Source organism: Cryptomeria japonica, chromosome 11, assembly GCF_030272615.1.
Source record: "Cryptomeria japonica chromosome 11, Sugi_1.0, whole genome shotgun sequence".
NCBI classification, from domain to species: Eukaryota; Viridiplantae; Streptophyta; class Pinopsida; order Cupressales; family Cupressaceae; genus Cryptomeria; species Cryptomeria japonica.
In genome coordinates this window covers 615,768,023-615,789,919 of record NC_081415.1, presented here as the reverse complement: position 1 = coordinate 615,789,919, position 21,897 = coordinate 615,768,023, and the positions used below count along the sequence as shown (strand labels likewise).

At 36.5% G+C, this 21,897-nt stretch overlaps 1 protein-coding gene across 1 annotated transcript in view; it reads left to right on the top strand.

The window, feature by feature from the left end:
* The window catches only part of LOC131043459 (protein NEDD1), a 106,210-nt gene that overhangs the window by 68,128 nt on the left and 16,185 nt on the right, over window positions 1-21,897 (top strand). The window contains exons 5-8 of the mRNA XM_057976658.2: window positions 5,672-5,737; window positions 5,941-6,162; window positions 16,338-16,907; window positions 18,193-18,891. Coding sequence (XP_057832641.2) covers window positions 5,672-5,737; window positions 5,941-6,162; window positions 16,338-16,907; window positions 18,193-18,891 — 1,557 coding nt within the window. The remainder of the gene's footprint in view (window positions 1-5,671; window positions 5,738-5,940; window positions 6,163-16,337; window positions 16,908-18,192; window positions 18,892-21,897) is intronic.

The window sequence follows — 21,897 nt, the reverse complement described above, 5'->3', positions numbered from 1 at the left end:
AATCCTCTAGCTATTCTTTGATCCTTCCTTGCAACTTTGAGAGAAACCTTCAACAACAACTTAAAAATTCCTGCAACGAAAATGAGACTAACAAAGAGAATCCTACTTCTAAACTTGGGAAATTTTTTTCAAAACATAACCAACTCCCTTCTTTGAAACTTGCATATAATTTTATAAGAGAATTCCCTCCATTCCACTATCTGGAAAATTTAATTAAAAAGGAGATTCTTTCCCAATTTTGGACTTCATGCAAATTGATTAGACTTAGTAGAGGAGTTACATGCAAGGTGGTGGATAATCCTCTAGAAGCTTCTTATTCTTCCTACAACATGTGCCATAATTGGATGTGGAAAATAAATAAATAAAAAATAATGTATATTTTCCATGTGTGTGTGTGTGTGTGTATTATTATTTTATCCTTTTATAATATTCATTCAATCATTTAAATAGCTTATCCAAAAATATAATAGAGTTGTATTTTAAATCCAAAAGTGATAAAGGAGGGTTGTGACAGTGACTGCGCCTTTTCAATCCTCGTTTTTGCAACTTCCGGGACTCTGTTCGGGCTCATACGAACTCCTTTTCAGTTGCCTTTTTTTTTTGAAAGTGCATGATTTTTTCGTTTACTTTCATAATCTACTATTAGTTTGTAGTGATTTTGAGTAGAAATTGTTCTTTCAGTATTTGGTCATTTTTGGCCTATTTGGTACTTGTATTTTGGCTTGGATCTCAGTTTAGATCACTTGCAGTATTTGTTGGTGTCTTTTTTAGCCTATTTGAGGCAATTGCAAAGTTGAAATCAGAAGTCCACCTTGCCTTGCTTTACAAGTAGCCTATTGTACATGCACTACATATAAAGTGCCAAAATCATCATTTTGGGGGAGTACTTTGATTGAGTGAATTTGGGGGGTGTCTCTTGTGCTCTTGTGTTCTTTCGTTTTTCTTCTATGAGTTCTCCTAAGTTTCCTCTTTTAACTCCAGATAATTATGCTACTTGGAAAATTGATGTATGGAGTAAACTAATGGAAAAATGATTAACTCATTACATTGATGGAACCATTGTTGCTCCCGCTGATCCTAAGGCTGATCCCAATGGTCACTTGGATTGGCTCACTAAGAACATCATGGCAATTGGTACCTTAAGAAAGTATGTATCAAAGGATCTCATCTTTCATATTGAGAAATGTACTACAATTAAGGATTCTTGGCAAAAGTTTCAAGACTTGTATGGTCAAATTGATGAGATTAGGGGATATCAAATTGAAAGTGATCTCGCCATGTTAGATCCCAAGAACTTTGATACAATACAAGATTATGTCACTAAAGCAAATGAGTTGAGGGCACAACTCAAAGATTGTGGCATTGATAAGAAGGATACTCAATTGATCTACAATTTGATGGGCAAACTTCCACAAGAATATGCAGCATTTGTTTCTAGTTTCCAAACCCATAGGATGACAATGGGTTCAAGCTACAAAATGCCTACATTTGATGCTTTCACAGACATGTTGATGATGGAGCAAACTAAGTTGATAAGCATGGGCATTCTTAAGACTCCTAAGTCTCAAGCATATGTGGCAACTCAAGGGAACAAAGGAAATCAAGGAAAGGACAACTCAAACAAGAAGAAATGGCAGTCAAAGCCTAAGAACAAAGCACCAAATTCTCCACAAGGGGATTCATCCTCTTCCAAGAAGGACAATTCACCAAAGAAGGAGAGACCAACTTGTGCCTATTGTAAAAAGGTTGGTCACGAGGAGTGTCATTGCCATTCTAAGAAGATTGATGAGCTCCTCCATATCCTCAAAAAGAACAACGTCGATTTGCCTAATGCCTACAAGAAGGAGGATTCGTCACCTTTCACTTCCTCACAATCAAAGGGGAAAGGACAAGCATTTATGGCAGCAACAAGTGGGAAGACTCACTCTTTTTGGACAAGAAAAGGACAAGCTCTTTGTGCTACTACAAGTCATGATTCAGGGAGATGGCTTCTAGATTCAGGAGCTTCTCATCATATGGCATCTTCGTAGTCTATGTTTTCTACATTTGAGCCTTGCACCATGCCGTAGATTTTGATGGACAATCATACATACATGGATGTGATTGGGAAATGATCTATTGCCATTGGGGATAACTCCTCCAATGATGCGTTGTTTTGTACCCCATTTGACAAACAATCTTTTTTCCATCTATCAAATCACACAAGGGGCAACAAAGAAAACTGTGGAGTTCACACTTGAGTCAATTATCATTAGAGACTTGGAGAGTAGAGCTATCATTGCAACTGGGGTTGTGGATCATGCATCTCGGTTATATTCCCTTTCAAATTTTGTTCCTATTGATGAGGATGATTTTACATATGATGATCACACTTCTTGTGATGATTTAGATTTTGAGAACTTTGGGTACTTGAACTTGGGGATTCTCACATGTGACCCCGTTCTTGAGCCTTGCATTTTATCTCCTCCTCTTGATATCACATCGCCTATTGCACCTGATGATGTAGATGATGCGACAGTTTTGCCTTCTTGTGATTCATTGCAACATGATATATGTTGTCTTCCAACTTCAGTTCATTGGGATGAGTACTTGACAAACATTGTAGGTTTGTTTGTAGAGTCCTACATTACAAATTTTGGAGACAAAATTGATGATATTCATCTTCTCTTTGATGAAGATGATCCTTCTTCGATTGTTGCGAGGGAAAACTCTAACCCTCTTGTTCATTCTCTACATGATCATTCTTTCGAGGTTGACATTATTGTGGATTCTTATGTACAACAGTTGGAGGAGGTCTCTTTATCCTTAGAGGAGACATCTGAGTCTTTGGATCATATTCGACATTCTTCTCCACTAGATCTTGGAGTGCCTTTTTAAGCAGTTTGGATGAGTACACCACCCTTGGAGGGGGTAACTTTCAAAAATGACATGGGGACACGTGAGCAATTTTCAGAGATTCCATTCATCTTGTGTTTTTTTCCTATATCTTCCCTTCATGATTAGGGAGACTTCATGGATATACCTTTGGTTTTGTTTCTTCCTAAGGGGAGGAGCGTTGTTCGACGTTCATGGAGTAGTTGCTTCATTCAGTTTTGAGCTTTTGCCATTGGTGTCGATTCTACATTGAGGGGGGGCTACCTAGTCTCTCTTCTCTCATATGGGGGGGACTTTTTACTCAGATGGGGTTTTGTCCTCCACATAATTCTTTGAGAGTTCTTTGTATAGTTTCCATCTCTCTTTTGGGGGAGGGTTTTTTCTCATTGGGTCTTTCTCTCTTTCCCCGCTTTATGGGAGATTGCATTTGCATTTGTACATGGGTACCTAACATGGCCTTGTAGCCGGGACCCATCTTGCATTGCTCAGTTGCATTGTAGACTTAAGTGCATTCCCCGAAGTTGCACTTAAGGGGGGGTGTTGGTGTAATTATTTATGCACTTAAGGGGGGGTGTTGGTGTAATTATTTATTCATGTTGGATATTATTACACTTTACTTAAGTTTACTTAGGTACATGCATAACATTGTAGTTTGCATATGAGACACTTAGGGAGGTGTGCATACATTGGGAGTCTGTATGTAGGAGAATTTCCACCTTTTAGGGTGTGATCTTGTTGTTACTTTATCATATCCACTTATTGTGGGGTGATAATTCCACCTTCGGTGGGTGATCCACCTCTTGTGGAATATTTTATTGTTTCTCCTACCTACCCCTACCTACCCTTGCATCTCATTGAGCCACATTTCATCTTTATGTGCTCTCTCGTCTCTCAGCCTTGCCTTTATAAGAAGGCTTTTATAATGATCCAGTTGATCTCGTTTGCATCTTGATTAGAATACAATTTATTCTCATCAAATATTTTATCTCTCTTGTTATTGTGCTATCTTTTGGTCTCTTTGATCTTGGTTGCTTCAAGCATAATCTCATAGATCCTTTGAAGACTTACAATATTATTATTCTATGAAGTTGTTTGATTTAATTGGACCATTGCTGGATGTAGAGCAGAACAATTCACCCTCGCACCCCGAATTATAATGGGGCTAAAGTAGGGGTGGGAAGTTAGGAGGATATAGTAGGACGGACCCTACTATTCTAATAAGGTAGCCGAGGTGCTTAATTATTCAGTAGGGTGATAAATTAGAAACTATTCTATCTTAGGGTAAGGGCGGGGTAGGTTAACAATACTCGAAGAAACAAAACAGAGCGGGGTTGTTTATGACTTAGAGGCATTCTCATCACTTGCTAGATCAGGTTCATGTCCTAATTCAGGTTCACTTGGAGCTTTGGCAACCACAGTCGGAGGTGTTATGTACATGCACTCATTCATGGGGGGTTCAACATTCCTCAGTTTGGGCTTGATCTTCATCCTTATACCATGTTTGTGTGGCGGCGTGATGCGATCCGTGAATCCATGTTGGAGGGACATCACACCAAAGTCATACATTTTGACTTTGATATGGTTTTATTCCTTCATTGTATTGGAGGTCATGCTCCCCTTTGCTTTGTTCTGGTCTTTTTTCCATTACCGTTTGATGCTTGTGGTAGACATTGGAGGTTTGCCTAGGGCACTGCCTGGCGTCCTATGTATGTGTGCAGAACATCCAAGCTGTGTGCTGGGAAGGCTTTTGGGGGATCCAGAAACAGACCCCCAGACCTGAACCCATTCGGGCTGGGTATGGGGGCCTTTTGCAGTGAACCGGGCAACAGAGGTTTACCTTAATGGATCAAGACATCATTCATGGAAAATCATATCAAAGAGGTATGCTGAATCTTTTTTGTTTTTCTTTTTTTGAGAATTCTGGGCATTAGGAAGAAATGTCATGTGTGAATTTCTTGAGTCGTTGAGTATTCTTGTAGCTCTAATGCAATTTTTGGATTCTTACAAATTTGTCAAATGCTGCATTTAGGATGTCAGAGAAAACAAATCTGCAAGATAATTTTATTTGCTTGTCAGAATTATGTATTTACCATTTAGTCAGTATATCAGAAATGGGTTCTTTAATATTTTGTTAAATATTTCTTTGGTTAGATGCAATATATGCTAGGAGATCAAAGGAATATCATAGATGATGTGTATTTAGCAGATATATGTGCTGAATGAATAGATCCATTTTTGATTTGTATAGACTATAGATTTAAACTGATTTATTTAAGTGGCATTTAGGTTGCTTGTTACAAATAATTGGGCAAATAAATGTCTAGGAGTCTATCAAGGCTTCAAAGTGGTTATTCTAATGGTGTTTAATACTTTGTTTATTTAGGTAAGGTTTTGTGTCCATTTTTGCTAGTCTGAGTTGCGTAAGTATAACAAATTTCACCTTATAGAGTAACCAGTTATTAGGACTAGGTTTTCCAGCAAGATGCCATATTTCAGGTCCAATGAAACAGCCAAAAATGTTTGACTGAAATGTTATAGGCCGTATACATGTTTAGTAATAGCTCATATTGATCTCGTTGTCAATGCCTAACATGTTTTTTGCTCCCAGTTTTCTTCTTTAAATTTTGTAATAATGTACACTCATGGATCAAGTGTATGTTGCATGAATAAAAAAAAAATTTTTTTCTTTTGTTTTCACATTGCAAAAGGTTAAAACTGTGTTAGGAGTTTTCTAAATTTGATTCATTAAAGCCATAATCAAGTATAAAGAATTCTAACTCAACTTTTAATTTTGCAGATTTCTTGGTTAAAGCAACATTCAGCACCTACATCCGGTGTTTGTTTTTCACCTTCCAATGATAAGGTTGCTTAACTTGTAACATTCCACTATAATTTGTGAGACATGGAAAAATTCCAAAAAACATAAAGGAATGTGAAAAAATTCAAACTAAAATGGATTTGTTTTCTCTTTGCTATAAACCTTACTAAAAATAGAAGATTTGAAAACTAATGGTATCATCCGTTTTAGAAGCAGTCATGTATGATATTTCGTTTATAAATGTGCAGATTGTTGTTAGTGTGGGCCTGGATAAGAAGCTCTACTTATATGATCCAGCGGTAAAAAAGCCCGTGTTTTGTGTTCCATGTGAAGCACCATTTTCTTCATTGGCTTTCAAAGATGATGGTTTGACAATAGCTGCTGGGACTAATAGTGGGCGTGTTGTATTTTATGATGTTCGGGGAAAACCACAACCTTTTACAATTCTTCGTGCTTATAATACTTCGGAGGTAGGATCATCTCTAAGAATGGCAGATATGAAGAGCTTTGTAGGGATCTTGCTAGATTTGTTATTGGATTCTTTCCTTTTTTAACCATCCAGTTTGTTTGTAAGTAGGAATTATTTGTCTCTATATTAGATACTTTCTACTGCCAAAATGAAAGAATTTTTTGAAAACAAACCGATAATAATGACCTAGCTGATTTTTCCCAATATATTGGTTCTGCTAGAAACATTTCTGTGATTACAGGAATAAGTTTTTTCCATAATATATATATATATATATAAAATCCTAGAAACAAATCCTTTCTTAAAAGGAAATGCTAATTTAGCATAAACATGCCAATTTGATTTCATTAAAACCTAGCACAATGGTACTGGGCGCGGACAGAGGCAAGGTAAAATTGTATGTTACTGCACTTTTGAGTTTCATTGATGCACTTTTTCCATTTGTGGACATTAATATAAGTTTGTTCTTTCATTTTTCCTTCCTCATCTTTTTAAAACATTCTCAGAGATTATCTTATTAAATCTTATATGTATAAGATATCAGCTGAAGAGAAGTAATCAAATTTCTGGGGTGACAATATCAGATTCACTAGATTTGACAAAGACTTTAAGTTGTTTGCTCTGAAAGATCTTTTTTATTATTGCTAGTTGTGCATAAGTGTGGATGTTGTATCAACTTTGGATAATTTTTACTCATCTGTTTGCACATGTGATTATAATTTTTTCAATAAATGTGTATCAGTTCGCCTTTTTAACAGAAACTATGAGCAGTAATGGGAGCAAGTCTCTGATAAAACAACAGAGCGACTGACCCAAAAAAGCCTCATTGAGGAAGAGTAAATGAATCCTCACTAATTCAAAACAAACTTTAGGTGAGCTATAACTTTGCTGAACACATTGAATACCATGCTACGGAGCAGCTTAAATCAAACAGTAAGTAATGAGATTGGCTGGAGGGAAGCAAGTCAATATTGAAGTACCCATCAAAAAATTAATCAAGTCAATATTGAAGTACCCATCAAAAAATTAATCATATGCTGGGTGCCGTGCAACTTATGCTATGAATAAATATTTATTCACATCATGCTAGTGTGGCCCAAATCTGATACAAGAAGAAAGCGCAATCCCAAAAAGGGAGGATAGAAACAAACTGGAGAGCCTAGCTATGAAATGCAGAGCAACACGTTGAATTGTTCCCTCACTGTGGCACCAAAAATAGACAATGCTATGCTTCATAGACTTTGAACCTTTTCCCTTTCCCATTACCCTTCTACCTCATTTCAATGTCCAACCATCAATACTTCATTGCCCCAACACGTCCCCTTGAAATTCATGTTCACTTTTTGTGGTTTAATAACCATGCTCATAGTTTGCAATCTTCCAGCATTAACACTACAAGTTTTTGCTTTTTTTCATTTGCCACAGTCCTCAATGCCTATCATTGCTTAATCTTTCGGTCCTTTAATCTATATTAGTTCAAGCTTAATCCACTTCTTCAGTGCCACAAGTTTAGTATGAGCCGGTCAAAGCTGGATGGTTCATGATGTTGTCTGTAATTCTAAAGTTAATTATAGGTAATGTTACAACTTCTATATGGTGCCATATCAGCGTTTTAGCAGTAACATAGTGTGGATATATTTATAGAAAAAAGGATTTAAATATATGGACAAGACAATGATGCCATTCAAACCTGGGCCCTTCCATTATCGTGTGGTGAATACATTAAAATTAGAATCACATGGGTATGTGTTCCCGGGGGTCCTGGTGACATTCTGTACATCCCAGGGACTTTGGGGACTTAGAAGGGATGCCCCCTTTTAGCAGGACTTGAGAGCATGCTCCATTTGGTACATAAAAATAAAAAAGGTATAACTCGAGGTAAAAAATGTTAAAAACCCCCCAAAATGTAAATGGGGGAGGGCTCTCATTGCATATGCTACACATTGTATTTACTTTTTAAAACTTCAGCTGCTTTCAGTTTGTGCATGTTATTTCAATAGCTGCCCCCTGCTGTCCCCAAGATTTGGGGAAATTTTTGCTGTTATCAAAACATTGTGCCCTCTTATCGGACATTTGGAGAAACACTGATTGAAATGTATGTCATTACTTACTCCATTACCTTGGTATGCAGTTGCATCCACTGTTTAATATTAGATGCTTGATACCATCTTAAATTTGTTTACCTATGATATCATGAGGTGCACCTATGCAACCAGTTGATCAGATCCTGAGCAGGCAAGATTTTGACACCTTGTTATTGTTCTTTACTTGATCTGCCATAAGTTAGCCCTACACAACTAGTTGATCTACCCTATGAACAATGGGCATGGGCCCCTATTGATACTATCAAGTTTTAACTAACTATTGTCTCAAGTTGTCAAGCAAGTTAAAACCCACCACATGTCAATACGTTAGCTTATTTAATAGGTAGTTAAATTACTTTGTTTAGCTCAACTATGTATAATTAATTTGAAATTAGAATTTTCATGTGGTAGTCAACTGGATATGTGCATGCCTTACAAGGCTGTCATTTTATTTCTAATTTCTTCCTTTCATATGGTGTAATTTAATTTTTTATACGTTTTGCATGTACATGACATTTATAACACGAATAACACAACAAAAAGATGACGTATAAAAAAGCTATTAGTATTCATAAATATATTGTTTGTAAACAAGAAAAAAAACATACCTGCATTAAATATGAAAATGATAAAATTTACGATCAAAATGTTGATAAACAGAAAATGGGTCAATGCCGTAACCCATGAAATCCGGAATTCTAGAATGCTATCTAGATTTGAAACAGTGATGTTACAGTCCATGTTATGGATTCTTTAGAAGAACCTAGAGGGACAGACATGAGGGGAAGTAAACAAGTAACCCATGAAATCCGGAATTCTAGAATGCTATCTAGATTTTGAAACAGTGATGTTACAGTCCATGTTATACATTCTTTAGAAGAACCTAGAGGGACAGACATGAGGGGAAGTAAACAATTAACCCCTTAAACTATGAGGCTATTGGGTACAAAATTGTAGGTCTTAGCATTGTTGACATTTTACCAGTGTCTCATTTAAATGGCCCTTACCTCATCTAAAAACAAGGCTCATTATATAGAGAGCTACATTCTGAATTTACAATAAGTTTTATTGACCAATTCTGATTAAGGTTACCCAATATTATATGGTTTCATTACAATAAGATAAACCTCAAAGTTAGAGTGCTGATAATTCAAATACGTCATAATTTATAACTTGTGATTGATTTCTAACTTTAGTCTTTTCACTTAGTAATTTCTTAATGACATTTAAGGAGGTTGTTATTGAATATTGGATCATTCATTTGCTTCTTGGAGTATATATATTCAAATAGAACCCAAGAACTCTCACAAACCAATTGAAATGAAAAATATGATAAAGCTACATGTAAAGAAAAGCTATATTTACAAAATCCTAAATGCAATAGAAATAAAGAATGGCACACTCTTAGTATACCAATTGATTTTAAAATGGGGAAAAACCAACAAAAACGGTTTATTGTTTCAAATTATTAATTCAACCAATTCAAAATACAACAAGATATTTCACACTTGTGCTTATCCTAATCCCTGTGTATACAAAATTGCTAATTGGTATTCCTATACAATGGATATAAAAGTATGGGCTGAAATACTATCAATGAGGGCCCCAAAAGATTTTCTGAAGTTCCCGCCTTTGTACCCCTCTTGAGGTCTCTTTGGCTACCCATACCACCAATCCAAGGTGATGCTCCAAACCCCCACTAGTTGTGATGGTGTGTAGTGTGTACAATGAATATGGGGTGTAAAACATACAAAGTATACAACACATTGAACGTGTTAAACCTTTGCAAGATAAGCAATGCTGACAAAATCTTGAATATAATAGAATTATAATAATATCACATTCACAATATAACAAGAGAAATTAGCTTGGGCTTTTCAAGAAAAAAATCTACCGAAAATAAGACCCACTTATTGTATAAATTCAATTGTTCACAATGCAATAAGATATTTAACACTTGTGGTTATAACTCTAATTCATGTGCAAGTATTTATAGGCACATTTGTATGGGAAAGTACTAAGTAGTATCACAATATAATGAATGTAAAACCATATGTCGCAAAACCACCTATAAGCTACATAAAAACTTTTTTGAGGGGTTCCTGCCTCAACACCTTCATGAAGAGCCCTAGTCCCCGATATTCCCAATTGAGGTAATGGCCTAGACCAACCCCACTAGTTGTGGTTGGTTGTACAATCTATATAGGGTGTAAAACATGCAAAGTATACAACACATGTTTAACACTACAATGTTGGTTTAATTTTTAATTTTAGAAATTTAATTAAAATTAGAACTAAAAGAAAAAAGAAAATGCTAATTCAAAATTCATTCCCAACATATATTCTTTTGTTGCTTCAGTGGCACTTGGGCAGAGAAAAACTTAATTTTCTTGCTGAATTGTAATTGCTAAATAACTTTTAGTGGGAAGGTAAGAACTATGTAGGTTTTCTATACTTGCAAGTTGCAAATAATCTTTTTTCATTTTTGGCCCACAATGGCATGTGTTTATCCTCATCATGCCTATATGTGGACTTGATTGTTTCCTTCATACCATCCATTACCTCCAAAAGAAAATCAATGGGTAGTTTTTCCCAGTGTTCCACGGAAACGCGTTTCCCCCCGCTAGGCCCAAGTCCCCCAGGTCCCTGAAACTCGTTCCCCAAACTTTTTCCCTTTGCCCCCCTGTCCCTAAAGCCCGCCCCCCCGTCCCCCCGTCTCCCCGTCCCCAATGGCTATGGAACACTGGTTTTTTCATTAAGCATCATCAACGCTTGCACAATTGTCTTTGAAATTCACAAGCTCTTTTACACTTTTCTAAAAGGTCATAAAAAAACAAGACATGAAGCATTCATGACATCCATAATTGGCAAAACAAATATTATATGTTTAGAAGAAATGAACTCTTTCAGGTTCATTGTGAACAAATGTTCTGCAGCCCGAGAAAAAATGGTTGGAAAATTCAGTGACACTTTGGCAAACAAGTGCCTTTCCCTTTGTAAAAGTCCTTATTATATTCAGAATCCTACTGTGATTTAAATATATTTTGTTTCCCTTCTTTACAACATAGTTAACCCATGCAAGTTTGCTAATATTGTCTTGGATTAAGTACATGCAATGTGCGACAAATAAGCTCCAAAATAAGCTGGTGAATGTCTCCATCAAAGATTCAAAAGTTTGTTGGCAACCATTGATCCATAATTTTCTACAATATCATGCTTGAGAAATCAACAGTCAAAACTAATCACCTGTGTTATATCAATTGAGATATCGTCCAAATGGTAAAGGAATTCCTTTAAGTTAGTGTTAGAGTGTGCATTCAAAGTGTGGAAGGATGATATATGCTTCATAAACAAGTACAAACAAAAGCAAATCACATCAATGAGACTCAAATTTATCTTGAAAACCTTAAGGCAAGGGAAACCGGTAGGAAGCAGCAATTGTACATTACAAACAATTACTAGTATGAAGAATTCACTCATTGTGTTAGCTATCTTTCCAGTACTCTCTGGCATCAAGTATTTCCAATCACACAAGCTGTATACTCTACTTGGGAATCCCTCCTTGTACTGCACTGTTTTCTCTGTACTGTGCTTGGATATGAAAGATTGGATTGTTCTCATAATTTGCTCTCTCCATGACTTCATATAGGTGCTGTGTAGTGACAAGTCTTCTTACCTGGAAATGAAGAGACAAAGTCGAACTGGTTTTTTCATCCTCTTAACTCGTTGAATTGGAACAAAACTGCTCCTTTCATCAGATTGGTGGTTTCATAATAGTTTCGAAACTGCCCTTTCATATCAGATTGGCATCGCTCCCTGTTGGAACCAATAACCAATGGTTTCATAGAGCTAGTTTCTCTGGGGTGTTTCTGAGCCTAAAACTTAAAAGTAAATCCTCCTGCTGATGTGCTATCATTTCATGTACCTTTATGGGTCAACTAAACATTTTTCAAGATTGCCTTTAATAAATTGCTTTAAATTTTGCAGTCTAACCTTCTTCAAGAACTTGAATCGATTTTGTTTTGTCCGAGGCATGACTGTCTCTGAATGAGGCTACGAGGAAGTTAGTTAATTTTTTATTCCTCTCGTCTCTCCACACACCTTAATCAATTTTTAATTCCTCTAGTCTCTCCACACACCAGACATAATTGTAGAACCTGCTTTATGGATTCTTTGTGGTGATCAAGAACAACTTGATCCACATATCTCACTGTTGCATCCCAACCTCGTTCACAATTCCTTCAAGAATGTGGGCTGATTTTATTTGGTCCAAGGCATGACTGTGTATCTGAATGAGGCTATCAGTAAGTTAATCAATGTTTAGCTCCTTTTATCTCTCCACCCATCAGAAATGACCGTAGGACCTATTTTATCTGTTCTTTGTGGTGATCACCAACAACTTTATCTACATATCTCAGTGTCTTTCAACATATGAAACCTGATGGCTTCATATGGAGGGGCATTAAAGCTAGGACCAGCAATGGTAATTGCTTCTACCATAGACTGCCTATAGGGGGACCTCACATTTAAAAGAATACTGGTGCAGTATCAAAAATTGACTAGACTTTTTCTGTCCACTAGATGGACATAATCAGATAGGACTCACATAGGTTCACTGAGATCTAGATTTATTATGGGGTGTAAAAATGACATTGACATTGCTGACATTAGCATTAGTTTTAGGTGAACAAAAGTGTGTATATATCTGGGTTGAGATATTCTTAGCATAGGATTGATAAGATTTGTTTTCTTGTATTTCAATCCAGCTGTAGTGAAGGACCTTGTGGCAAAGTTGGGCTATTGATCTAATTGTAGCAGTCGTCCTAGTCTCTTTGATTCTACTTCACAAAGGCCTCAAGAGCAACTAGTGCCTAGTAGATTTCATTGCCAGGGATTTTCTTTGTACAAAGATTAACATCATGCCCTGAACGTGTTTTCTCAAAAACTAGTGTCTCGGTCCCTTTCTTACCATCAACCATGTTTTCTCAAAAAATAGTTTTGCAGTTCTGTCTCGTGGTGAGTGGTCCTCTCTTGCCAGACGAGTACCTGTCTCCGTACCTGTCCCTGGGTGAATACCTTTTCCCTTCCACATCACTAGATGATTATGTTTAAAATTTTCTGGCTTTGATTGGGGATTTCTTAATTGTAGGGTTATGCACTGTAACTTTGTTTCTTAGCTCAATGTTTACACTTCTGTTTCACAACTTGGTCTGTAATGTTGGTTCTCTTTGAAGGAAAAATGATCCCACAAGGAAACTTTTGTTTCACAACTTCTTGTGTACTATTAATTTTGAACTTGAAGTAGGAACAAATTTAGGGGCTGCGTCCTTGTCTCTTTTTGCTGTTCAGAAAATACTAGGTTTGAGACTTCATTCGGTACATGCTGGTTTCTCTTGTTTTTCTCAGTCCTTCTATATCCACAAGCATTTGGCTTTACAGAACCAGAACTTCATTGAGTTAATCGGGAAAATTCTTGACAACAAATAGAAACTCTAATGAGTTCTGCTCCATTTCTGCTAAGCAGTATATCCTGGAGATGTCTCAGTTTGTTCTAGACCATGATCTTGAGGTATTTATTAATTATGGGGAGTTAGATTTTTCATGAAGTACTGTACAGTTATGATCAACTCCCTATAGGATTCAGCGTGAGTTCCAGTTTGGATAATGATATGAAAGATCTCTTTATATCATTTATATTTTGACTCCATAAATAGAAATACTACAAGAATTAATTTTGTGAAGTTGAACAATATAGTTAAAAATATATGAAAATTTTGCATCCTGACTATACTTCAAAAGATGTGTGAATATTATTTCCATGAAGATAATTGATCTTGTGAACAGGAAGAGTAAATGATAAATCGTACATTGCTTTCGGCTTGAAGTGTTTCAGGATAGGAAGTTGTAAAAAATATATATATATGTTTTTGAAATCTCAGAGATGTCCCCGTGACTTACTTGCGACCCAGCTACCCAGTCAGTTCAAGCAAGGCGAGACAAGTTCTCTGGGCTGCACGCTGAACCCACAGACCCCACCTGGGCGTGGCTGGGTAAATCGGCTCTTTCGGCCGGGACAAGGTTTGAACCTGCGTCGGTTGTCCGTGTCTTTCAACGGCTGAACCAACTGGTCTACACCCCGGGGGTGTTGTAACAAATATTATTAAGGAACTAATAATGATAGTAATAATTATGCTGTAGAGTTATAATACTTCATTAAACATCATACAGATGATATTTTTGTCCTCAGATTGCAACAAGTATCATTTTAACAATGGATAAATACTTCAGATATCTTTTCTGTGAAATGGGGCATTTTTTGATGGACATTTTCTTCTAAATTGGTCTTCAACTACTGATTCCTAGAATATTTTTCTGAAGGATTTTTTTCCCATCACTCAAACTTCAAAGGCCACAAGTCATTTTCTGGTGAATTTACCCCTACAGTCCTATGATCTTTGATAGAATGATATTGCCTTATCAGTCCTTGATGAATCTCATTACCAATAGTAGATCTCACAATCTCTCTCTAGGAGTACAGGTTTTGTGATTCATAATATTAATGGTGTGTACAAAACAATTAGAGAGAGAGGCCCAGAACAATAAAGAGTTAAAAGGGTTATTGATGTAGGAGCATCTGATCATCCTTATATCCTGCTGTTTGCTGAGTTTTGGTAATGATTTCCTCTTGTTTGCCTTATTTTATTTCTTTCGTTTTTTTGTGTTTGCAGATTCGGGGTTGGATTTTATTCCAGTTTGCTTCTATGCCTGACTGATTTATTCTATTTTTAGCTCTCTTTGGGGCTGTTAGGCTGTTGTAGTGACTGGGAAGTGCCATTTGCTATTTTTGGCTGTTGGGTACTCAGGGCATATTATTTGACCATGTAGAGTTGACTGCTACGCTGGCGCAATCATTTATTCCCTCTAATTTCTGATTGACAGAGTGTAACTGACCCTGCATTTACCTCTTATTAGTTAAGTTTTTGTATTTGGTGAGTGGGGTGGCTATCAGGTTTAATTTTAGGCCGGGCAGTTTCAGATGCCTTTCCTTTTACGAAGAATGCTATTTAAAAAGGAATGCAGCAGTGGGAGAGCGGCATGCTAGAAATTGAATAATAAAATGGTTTTACGAAGGAGAAGGAACAAAAAGCAGAGAGAAGAAAGATGCTGTTGGTTGGATCTAGAAATGTGGTTTTGACAGAGTTGAACCTGTAGGATGCTTAGGAATGCAAATTGTCATGTTTTAATAAAGATTTTTTTTTTTAATTAAGTGTCGTAGGCTGAATGCCTGGGCTTGAGAGCTGATTCTAGAATAGTGATGGAAGTGTTGTTCTGTTATTTTGAGTTACTGAAATGTCTTTATGTACTTGTTGAAATTGTGTTACAATTTTTGTGAAAGAGCTGCCTGGTTCATAGGCTATAATTGGGTTTTCAAACCTGGACTTCATTAGTTATGTAATCATATATTCCTGGGCATGTTCACATGGCAATATTTGATACTATGAATTATTCTTTTGGTTATCCCTCCTTATTCTATCTCTCACCATATGAATTAGCTTACTTATCACCTATTGGGCTGGTAAATTGCAGTTTGGGTGATAACATGTTATAAGTTATCATGAATTTATCTTCTGTTATGTATCATTTTATCCAGAATCTGTCTGCCTCTTTGCATCTATTTAGTGCATCTTTGTCTCTCTACTCTTTTGATGTTCTGAAAGAGTTAGATGCTTTATACATGAAATTTATTCTGTATTCATCCCATGTAAATTTTGACCCTTGCAAACAGTTTATTGGTATTGCATTTTTTTATGGTAAATCTACGTTGTATGATCTGATTCAGGTAATTTTTTCAGTATTGTTAGTCTCTTATTATATATATCTAATATCAACATACCATGTATATGTACTTTTAATAAATGATAAAAGTAATTAAAAACACTTTAACATTATATTTTTCCTATGGTGGTTTACTTATTTTGGTAGTTTTTGTATTAGCTTTTTTATTTACATTTTCTTTCATATCTCATTTACATTTTGTCATTTGAATTGATTATTCAGTCTTTCGTTACTAAGGATCCAATTACTTGATCAGGCAGTTACTAGCTTATGTTGGCAGTGGTCGAAGCCCATACTTGTGAATGATGTAAACTGCTCACTTGAGGCTGCTCTTCTAGGAGGAACAGGGGAAGATTCAATTCTTATGCCAGATCCACTTCCTGCATCTACGAACTCATCCCATGGTTCCACTTCCATGTCAGCTGCACCTGCTCGTACTTCTGGACGTCTTGCTTTCAGCACAACAGATAATTCTCCCATAGGTGTGGTATCGCCTGCTAAACGATCACCAGTAGAGGAGAGTCAAGATGGGAATCATTTGTGGACTAATGGGACAGTTTCACGGTTACAGACCAGTAATAATTTCAATTTTAAGGATGACATGGAGGTCTTTTCCCCTTTGGTGGATGTTCAACCAATTACTCCCTCTGTTGGAAGCTTCTGGGACAATCGTGATGATCTGAAGAAAGAAGGCACTCTCAGTGACAATTCTCGAAAGCCAGCCTGGGTCCCATCACCATCAAGTTCTGTAAGGAGATTTCCCTCAATTGAAGAACTGGGCCCTGAATCTTACCTATCCTTTGAGCGGAAATCAAGCTTAAGACAGGTGGGCATATTTATGTATTTTCTGAGTAAAAGACATTTCAAATTGTATTAGAGAGAATCAACTAATAGAATAAATACATTAAAAATAGCTAAAATTATCTCTGGTGAAATAATATGCATTTAGATTGTAGACATGTGAGTTCCTTGTTTGACTAAGAAGAACAACATCACACTAGTACAAGTCAGTTGAAGCTCTTCTCTCATTCTTTCCATGGGTTCTTGATAAAAATAAATGGCCATGTAAAACAAATACTTATATGATCTCCCTTTTGCAAACATCTGATTTGAGAGTTTGGACACAAACAATTGATTGGAAGAACAAAAGAGAGAACATGAAAAGTAGCACAGTTTACCTGTGGCTTCATTTTATACAATCTTGTTATTGTTGGAGGATAAACATTTGCATTCTTTCAGTGAAGGCTTCCTGTTTCTGTCTACTGTTGGCTGTGCGCTGTGGTCACGACCATGCTTTCAATAACTTAATTTTTATGCTCATTTACTGCACGGTCACAAGAAACTGTCATTTTTTCAGATCTTCAAGCAAAACTTATTTTGCAACAGTATAATGTACTTTTTAAATTTTAAAATTATTGCTTGAAATCTTAGAATTTAGAATCCAGATATGTATGATAACCTCTATACTGTTTTTTTGTTATGTCATATTATTTTTAGGATTGCCTCTTTTGATTTATCTTATTTCAGATTTCATATCAAACATGGCTTTTAAATTTTTTTTAATCCCATGTTTAGTTGGGGAATTTCAAAAGTGGAGCATATCTTTTATCCACTGAGCCTTGTGTTTGTTATTGCATCCTTATCCATCCTACAGAGCAGAAAGTGCAACATGATTATATAATAATATTGATGTACTGGTGATGTCTGTTCGTATCTCCGAAGAAGTATATTTAGACAGAGTATATATTGAAGAACTTTTGAAAATGGGAAGGAAGGTTGAAAATATTATCTTAGTATTGCCTCTTTGCAGAACATATAAAACAACAAATAAATTAATTTTTGTAGGATGTGAATTGAGATGTTTTTAAATAGGGAGAAGAGGTGGGATGATTTGTCGTAGTGAGGATTTTTGACTGGAGTTACATAATCTAAAGGAATTTGCTGAATTGGTAATGAAAATCTGTATTGTTTGTGTAATTGTTAAAACTAAAGAAGAGTGTGATAATATTCATTCTTAAGATATATTGGTTTTATCTTTTCATTGTCGCCTGGATTGTTAGTACAAGGTACATTTGTTTGGGATTCAAGGCTGATGTGCTTATGGCATGCAGGAAGATTCCCAAATGAGGAATTCATCACCAAAGCTAGCTACTCCTCCGCCTGGGATATCTTTGAAGAGTGATAGATCTCCATCTGTGACACCTCCAGAAGCCTGGGGCGGAGATCTACAAATGGAAAAGTTTAGCATTCGTCAACACTCTGTTCATAATATATCAAGATTTTCCTCTTCTTCGCCTCTGGATTCTGGTCCTATTTTATCTAGCACAGTCTCGTCTGTCTCACAGGATAGATTGCCGTCTACCATCTCTGGTATAGCAGATTTATCAACAAATGTGCATTTAATTAGTTCGCAAACCACAGGAACAGTGTTGACAAACACGGAGAATGTTGCAAGTTCTGAAACTCTGCCTTCACTCACAATTAGTGGAGTTTCTTCTTCCTTAATATCAAAACACACAACAGGACAGTCTAATAGTGAAATATCAACAACAATGCCAATGGGGCTACCAAAGAAGTACATGGCGTATGTTGACAGAAAAGCAAATTCCAGTTTGTCCAGGGGTATTTCATTTCCTGGTGATGGATCTTTGCCTAGTGCAGGCTCACCTAAACAAAAGAAAACAGGTGCAGAGAAAAGGGAGGATAGAAACAGTCTGGATACAAACTTGGATGGAAAAAAGGAGCTAGAGAATATAGCTTACATAAGGCCGGATGTTACTTCAACTACAGTTTCTTCTATACCAATCAATGTAAGTTTCTACTTTCTAATTATTAGGTCTATACTTTAAACATCTCTTAATGTGGACTGCTTCTGGTGAGTAGCCTAGATTAGAGTCAATTCGCTTGAATAGTAATAACTAATATATAAAGAGTCAATTTGCTTGGATATTCATTTTAAAGTATTGTCCAACAAGGTTTTGGGGTTGATCTACATGTTTTTTTCTTCTGAAATGTTGCTCAGCAAAAAGGTTGCACATTGAATTTGAGGTAGGACATGATTATGTAAGTCATTCACTTATCACATGTTGAGTTTTATCTGTCTAAGAATATGATAGCTGGCACCGGTGTTTGAAAATAAATTAACTTTATCATTTGAAAGACACCTCATCATGCCCTGCACTGATTGTTAGTTTTTAGTGATCAGATTAACAAATAGGTAGCAGAAACAAAATTCTCCTTTTTTCCTTGCAATTTAAGACAAGATTTTGGTTTTCATGACTTGGAGAGGAGTGAGGCAAGATGTTCTATGCATTGGAGGTGATTTGAAGATGAAAGGATGGGAAAATTGCCCTAAAACGAGATTTTCGCTCCTGACCCTTCCAAAGGGTCCAGAGCGAAAATCCTAAAACCTATGTGTTCCTTTCAAGTTTATGCTAAGACAAGACTAGACCAAGGTAGAAATTGCCCTTGAGACCACCTTTGAGTTGATGTTGGCTTCCAAAAGTGATGATTCTAGGTCAGAGTAAGATTTTCGCTCTGGACCCTTTGGGTCAGAGTAAGATTTTCGCTCCTGACCCTTCCAAAGGGTCCAGAGCGAAAATCATAAAATCCCCTATTTTGCCTTGCAAAAACAAATCAAACTTGGATTGGGTGAAAGAAGAGGACTATTTCCTAGCCTTGAGTGGTGGATTCAAGATAAAATGATGGAGGAGTAAGCCCAAGCAAAGAAAATCGCTCCTGACCCTTCCAAAGGGTCCAGGGCGAAAAACCCTAAAGTCACCTTTTCCTCCAAAATTTAAGTAAAGCTAGGCCTGGACTACAGTGAAAGAAGCCATTTAGAATGCCTTGGAAAGATTTGGACCTCCAAAAAATGTGAATTTTTGAGCTCAAGAGAGAATTTCGCTCTTGACCCTTCCAAAGGGTCCAGAGCGAAATTCCCAAAAGGGTGGTATTTCCTTCAAAATATTGATGAGTCAACTGAGTAGGTGAGATGAATAGATCCTGGAAATTGTCTTGGAGGAGGTCAATGATCAAACTAAGGTGAATTTTGACCTCAAAAGAGAAAATCGCTCCTGACCCTTCCAAAGGATCCAGGGCGAAATTCACATTTTTCACCTAATTTACTCATGTGAAATGCTAAAATTTGAAATGCAAGACTTTGATTAGGTCAAAACAAACATGAGCTTGCCTTCTGGAAGATTTTGGAGTCAAGAAAACAAGGTACTCAAGTCCTAATTAGAAAAATCGCTCCTGACCCTTCCAAAGGGTCCAGGGCGAAATCATCAAAAAGCCTATCATTCAACCTTGTTAGATTGAGTCAAAGCAAGCTACAAGATTGTGAAGACAAGGACATCGGAATTTGCAAATCTAGGTTGTGAAGATTTTGATTTATGAAGTGAGCAAGTCGAGATAAGGGGTTCAAACCATCACTTTGGATATTTTGATGCCTAAGGAGGAAAGAAGCTTTATTAAGCCTTGATCAAACCTTGACAGTCCTAAGCTAGCCCATAATTTTTATTAAATTCGCCAATTTCAAGACATTTGGGAAGCTAAATCAAGTTCGCATGAATTAAGGCATTTGCAATTTAATTAATTAATTTTTTAAGCCTTAAAATAAATAAAAATTCACCTTTCAAGCCTTGAAATTAATTTTAAAATTTAAAAAATTAAGGTGAGTGCTCAAGCCTATTATTTTGTTTTTTTTAAGCAAGTCGGCCATCCTTTGAAAGGGATTTTGATTTATTTTATTGCTAATTTGCTAAGTCGGCCTCATGGAGAATTAGGGTGAGCGCCCTATATAAGGGAGATGTATTGTAGCAAATGTAAATCATTCATTCAATTCTTCTCATGCGAATTTGAAGAGCAGATTAGAGGAGTGAATTCTACCTGATTTGGAGGTGAATTTCTTGCTAAGTTGGAGGATAATTTCCAGAATTTGCTAAGTGTTTGGAGGTGAGTGGAAGGCGAAGTTTTTTGAAGGCTGATTGAAGCATAGTTCATACAAAGGAAGACCAGAAATTCAATCCTTATCCAGCAAATTCTGATCTCCTTTTATTCATTTTCCAAGGTTGATAGTTAAGCATTCAAAGAGGAGGTATGAAGAATCAGATTTTTGAAGTTTTTATTCAAGGTTTATTTTGATTTCCATAGCAATCTTTAAAAATCTAAGTCTTGTAAAATCTGATTTCCATTCATAATTAATTTGAAAATTCATAATTCTTGGATTTATCATGTCATTTTCAAATTAATATCTAAATTATTCCCTTGAAAGGTCTTAGATCTTATACCTTAAGATATTATGCTCAAAGCCTAACTTTAATCTTTTGTGTAGGCACCAAATGATGACCCCCAAAGCCGGAGGATCTACTACTCGGCAGGCTCTCATCAAAGAAGATCAGAGGAATGACGAATTGGAGACCAGGATCGTGTCCAAGTGGAGTAATATTGACACCAACCTACGAAACTTCAATGTGAGGAAGTTTCGAGAGGCCCCCTACATCGGAAAGCCATCACTTGTTGCAAAGAAGATAATTGAGAGTGGCATCATCAAAGCTGCAGGTTTCCCTCCTGTAGTCAAGTGTCATGAGTTGATGATTGAGTGCGCCCGACACTATGATTCACACTCAAGGACGATCGTGGCCGATGATGGAACTATCTTAGCCTATCTTTCGGAGGAAGCTATAAGTGAGATTTTTCATCTCCTGGAACATAGAGACATGGTCTGCAAAAGTCTAGAAGGAGCTAGGTCGATCTATGAGGATGATCCCGATTCCTGCTTGAACTACATCAACAAGAATTGGTTACTCAAGAGCAGA